This window comes from Ursus maritimus, unplaced genomic scaffold (assembly GCF_017311325.1).
Source record: "Ursus maritimus isolate PB19 unplaced genomic scaffold, ASM1731132v1 scaffold_7, whole genome shotgun sequence".
NCBI lineage: Eukaryota > Metazoa > Chordata > Mammalia > Carnivora > Ursidae > Ursus > Ursus maritimus.
In genome coordinates, this window is record NW_024426885.1 from 5,126,098 (window position 1) to 5,131,657 (window position 5,560).

The window sequence follows — 5,560 nt, forward strand, 5'->3', positions numbered from 1 at the left end:
CGGTATGCAGTTTCCAATATACTCAACGGAGGAGGAATATTTCTCTCAGTTAAAGAGTAAGAGTTCACAAAGGAAAACATTCTATATTCACATGAGTCTCACATTTCCAGGTGGTGGACTGGATATTTATAGTAAGGCCGAATAAACGGGGTGGGGGGGCAGTGATGGCGCGGGAGAGAAGGATCCTGAGTTTCCTGGGTTCTGCAGCAGGTTTCCTGGAGGTCTGGTTAACGGGGCTGTAGGGCGGCACATCCCGTGGTTGCAACAGGGACATGTCTGGAAGGAGCAGAGAAGTGTGCTGTACATGGAAAGAGGAACTCACTGCCGCCTTTGTTTCTCGCACCTGAGACCCACAGAGCTCTGGAGTCTGACGCTGAATGACGCATCGCACTAAACAAAACCCTCTCTCAAGTCAGCAGCTGAAAGGCTGCAGGGGCAGAAAGGACGTGCAGCCAGAGAGCCGGGTTGGGCCGAGGGGAGACAGCGTCAGCAAGCTAGGCCCTGCCCTGCGCTCTCTGCAAGGACGTGCAGACACACGGAGCGACACAGGCGCTGTCGATCTGGGTCCCAAGTGAGAGACCACAGAGGTGACGAAGGCAGATACACACATACAGAAACGCAAGTCACAAAGCTCTTTAAGAAAGAGGACAACAATGGCATTTATACATATATATTTTTACGTCAAGGGATAAAAACGGTAGTGTTCAGACACTGAGTCTTTTTAAATGGCTTTTTATTTTTTGCTGTCAATGAATGACTTTTGAGCCTACTAGAAAAATATCATGATTACTGCGGATAAAAAAATACAGATGACAGAATAAAGATATTAGGTTATACAAGTTAGTTGTTTTGTTTTCTTAATCATCGTCCACCAACACTGGCAGGACTTTGGAGCTTAGGGAAAAAAAATCAACAAAATTTAATTCGTGTTTTTTACACTTCCAGCAGTTAAAAATTAGGAACACATATGGAGAATCATTTGCAGATGTCTGTTACAATAAACGGAAGGATCAAAAACATTTAAAACTTGAGTTCTAGGAACCATGATATATACAAACTTCTGTACAGAACGAGGACAGAAGGAACTCGCCCCATGAAAACCGTCTCCGCCCAAAGGCCTTCTCTTTTTAAAAAGAAAGAAAACGGATCTTCCTATATTTGTATTTGCTTTCCCACTTGATCCAGGATTTCTAATGGTGTTTCCACTCCATAAATTAGTAACTGTGCAGTTATCTGAGAAATAATCCTATTTTAAATTATACCAAAGGAAATCAGGAACTTCCCTGAAAGGGTTGGCCTTACTGCCCGACACAGGTTGAAGATACGCTTGACCACACAGTCACACCCGCAGGAGGAGGGCTGTGAAAACACCCGTGGGGGTCCGCTGGGGGTCAGCCTCGGGAGAAGACGAGCGCTCACTCGCTACACGGTCTCACGGGCGATGGCCTCTCCCCTCCGACAGCGCCAACCCCGGTCCACCGTGTTCCCTGCTCACGTGTCATTCGGCACAAACGGAGGGCTTTCGGGCAAGACTCGGGCTCTCTCAAGACAGACACAGTCAGAAACCCCCACTTTTGATGAGCATAACAGTACGTTCCAGACCCACATGCACCTTGCTCCCCAATAAGCAAGGCCACTCACGCCGCAGCTGGAAAGAAACTCCTTTTCAGGACAAGCAACTGCACTGCGTGTCCGACACCACAGGCCCCACGAGTAACCAGCAGACGCGGGAGGAGACGCGGAGGGGGCGGGCGGCGGCTGGCTCTCGGCGCGGGCCTGCGGCCCTCACTGCACGATGCCGGAGTCCACCGACGTCTGCTTGCGTGTTGTCTTTGGGGGGGGCGGAGGCGGGGTTTTGCTGGGCAGCGGGGGCGGCACATGCTAGAAGAGACAGAAGGCAGACGTCACGTTACTGACGTGCACCAGGTGGGGCCTGAGCGGCGGGCACGCAAAGTGACTCTGCACCCCCGGGGGCGGGGGCCCTCTCTGCGTGACCCGGGGCTGGGCAGCTGGTGGCGACGGGCCTTTCTGGCATCTCCGATAGGCTGCTTTTCACAAAGCGCCTGAGACGTCTGCACAGCCCTCGAGAAGGGAAAGCACTGCTCTTGGTGCGGCGGCTTTAATTCCAGGTGCTTGTGACCCCGGGGCCCCCGGAAACGGACTGGTTTCAGAACTGGACAGTTTAAATGGTGAAGAGCCAGGGTACGGGGCAGAGCAGACCCAGGGCCACCCCGGCGCCTGGCGCTGTCCCTGCTGAGAGCTCCTCGGTGAGGATCCACGGGCCTTGGCTCGTGCCCCCTGAAGATGTCCCTCAACCGTCCGGGGACAAACAGGGCCTTGGACAGGCTCTCCAGGGGTGGGCGAGAAGCCCTCCCTTGTCCTCGGAACTAGAAAAACCTCACGAAAGAGAGTTAGCTGGGTACCTGTGATCCCCCTACCCCAGGGACCTGTTTAAATGCAGTTTGTTGTGCAGTCTCTTCCCAAACTGCAGACTGAGGGGGGGCGAGCAACAGCAGGGAAATGTGTGAGCTCTTTGTGAGGGAAACACATTATATACACAGAAGGAACGCAGCTGTGTCTCAACGAAACTATTTACAAAAAAAGGTAGTGGGTCAGGGCGCCTGGATGGCTCATTCGGTTAGGCGTCTGACTCTTGATTTCGGCTCAGGTCATGATCTCACGGTCATGAGATTGAGCCACTTTGGGCTCTGTGCTCAGTGGGGAGTCGGCTTGGGATTCTCTCTCCCCCTCTCCCTCTGCCCTCTCGCCACACACTCTGTCTCTCTGGAAAAGAAGAAAAGAAAAGGCAGCAGGCTGTACTTGGTCCGTGGGCCATCGTTTGCCCTTAGAGTCCTGCAAATGATTTGACCATTGCCAAGGTGATAGGAAGACCCCTGCTAAATGGACCTGCCAGGGCGGGAGGGACGGAGGGCAGCCTTTGGCAACCCCGCCCATCACAGACACCTGCCTCGCAGGAGATGCTCTGTAAATGTGCGTGGGCCGATCAAGTAAGTGAATGAGTGAGCGAGTGGACGAATGAATGAACGTGGTGAGTAAATGGAGCACCGATGAACGGACGGATGAAGAGACAAGCAGACGTGAAGGCTCACGTGTAACGCAACGTGAGGGAAGAAGTTTCAAGGACAGAACGGTGACGCAGCAGTCTCTCCCCTGGTGACCAGATTTCCTCCCGGTTCGCAGACAAGGAAATGCTAAGACGCCCTAGTGCCTAGCACACAGAAGAGAATAAATAGGAAAACAGAGAACTGAGGTACTGACATTGAGACATGATAAGAAATGAAGTAGAGGAACAGACTCTGAGTCGTCTCAAGGTCGGTAAGAACAGTTAAAAACAGACAAAAGCAAACACCTATTTCGAGATGTGATAAAATGATTGCTTCTGTCCACGTGCAAAGCCACAGTGGTGGGTCAGAGCGAGCCAGGCTAACACCGTCAGATGCGGGCCCAGTGCTGCAGACGCCCCTTTGTGCCAGAGAGGAAGATGGGGGGTTTATCGCTATGAAGCAAAATGACAGGTCAGATCACTGCTTGTAAGAGCCATCTGGTTAGAAATGACAGCTTAAAGTGGCGACAACCAGAGACAAGGTTGACCACAAGCCCGAGGTCGGATCAATGACAGGGACAGGAGATATCGACCCCACCCCACCCGAGACAGACGAGCCGTCATTCTCCTACAACAGCCCGCACCGCCTGCAGAAGGGAACACCCTGCAAACACCACTGCCTCCAACTGATTATGACACACTAATCCACAGGCGTGTCACCGGAACTCACTCTCGTGCTGTAGGGANATCAAACAAGAAACAAACAGCAACGATACTTGGGTAATGAATCTAATCGAATTCATAACCCGTTTATAAAGGGAGCCAAGGCTCGCACGTGTTCCTTCCTGACCCAAGAGTACGTGGCATCAGTCACTTCAAACGATGTAGCAACAGCACTGGACATGGGAAAATGTTGCCCCTGCATGGGTCTGTAACAAAATAGATTTGGTCATATTTCCAAGTTCAGAATTTTCAGTTCATTGGTGTAGGGAGACCCGAGGGACATTCCTGCTTTTCCAATTAAATAAAGGTATGAAAACAAAGGTGTGATCGGTTAACTAAGCTGTTAGGAAAACAACACCCCAACCAATCAATGCTCACTCGACTCCCTGGGCCTCTTTCCTTCTGACTTAGAGTTAAAAGTCAGCGGGAAAGGTCAGAGTCCCGTTTCTGTGGTTGCAGCGAACCATTCCAGCCTCCCGAAGAGCCATCACCAGGTAACATGGTCCCGTCTCCAGGGCCAGTCCCCCATCGTGGCATCTTTGGGGACAGAGGGCCGAACTGAAAGGCACTGTGGCCTCAGAAGGTCAATCACCCCTTCAGCATGCAAGGTGAAGCCCCACTGCTCGTCTGTGTTTTTATATAAAGGGAAGAATCGAATACGTGTACTGCAAATAAATCCCCTTTCTCTTCTGCCCCGCTCACAAGAGGAGATAATAAACGTGCAGAACACGCCATAAAAAAGTACCCACAGAAAGAAAGAAAGAACGAGCACGTAGGATTCATATTGGTTTTTAGGGGGGAAAGTGTGCAGGCGGCCCTTGGCCTGCAGCCACCCGAGAACAGAGAACCTTGAGAACCAGAAGAGGCAGGGGTGGATCTCTAAGGCATGTTTCCAGAGCGGGGTGCATGCCACAGAACCAAGACCTCGTGGACAGAGTTCTTACCGCTTTGACCTCTTTTCTCAAAATCAAATGTGGGCTGGCCCAAAGCAACACGCTAACATCAGGAAGGAGGGATTTCTATTTTGTGGAGGGAACGCTTTTTTAAAAAACCCACGTTTCGGATCCCGGCTGACTTACCCTCTGGTGAGGAGGAGGGGGCGGGGGCGTGGGCGAGCTGATCAAATCCTGGTTTTCCACCAAGTTCCCATAATCTGCCATGCTGCCTTTGAGGGGCAGGGGGGGCGGGACCTCGGCCGTGTCCATCGCGGTCGTGCTGGTCATGCCGTTCAGCTCCAAACCTGGAAAACCGGATCGATTTAGAATCAGACGTTCCCCACCAAGCCCGAGTGCCCGTGTGGCTGCTTCGCCTTCTTTCCGGGAGAGGCAGGGGAGGCAGAAACGCATATCGACGGAGAAGAGAGGTGAGCCGGGAGGGGCAGAGAAGGCGAAGGGTCAGATCCCCTCCTGAAGGCATGTTCTAGAAAGAGAATACCAAGCGCCATAAAGATATCTCAGGCGACAACCCGCTGTAAAAACAGTCATGTTTTTACAGCCCAGGCCCCTACTGACCCCTCCTCGGGCCTCTGTGTGTTGGTGGCATCTAAACAGTGGGGCGTCACAAGGACTGTCTACACCCGGCGTTTTCAGAGCCCGGCCGGGTCTCTGTGGCCCGCGTCCTGCGGCTGTTCCCCGCAGGGCTGCGCGAAGCCAAAGCTAACAAGCCAGCCACGCCCCGTCCCACGCTGTCTCGACAGGGGGACCCCCGCTGTAGGACATGAAGCCATCAGCAGCCCCGGGCGCTGTGCTTCTGTTGAAGAAGCTGGGGGGGGGG

At 52.8% G+C, this 5,560-nt stretch overlaps 1 protein-coding gene across 1 annotated transcript in view; it reads right to left on the reverse strand.

Moving 5' to 3' along the window:
• Positions 1-716: 716 nt before the first annotated feature.
• Positions 717-5,560, reverse strand: part of DOCK1 (dedicator of cytokinesis 1) — a 495,125-nt gene continuing 490,281 nt past the window's right edge. The window contains 2 exon segments of the mRNA XM_040623969.1: positions 717-1,881; positions 4,867-5,027. Coding sequence (XP_040479903.1) covers positions 1,786-1,881; positions 4,867-5,027 — 257 coding nt within the window. The 3' untranslated portion in view covers positions 717-1,785.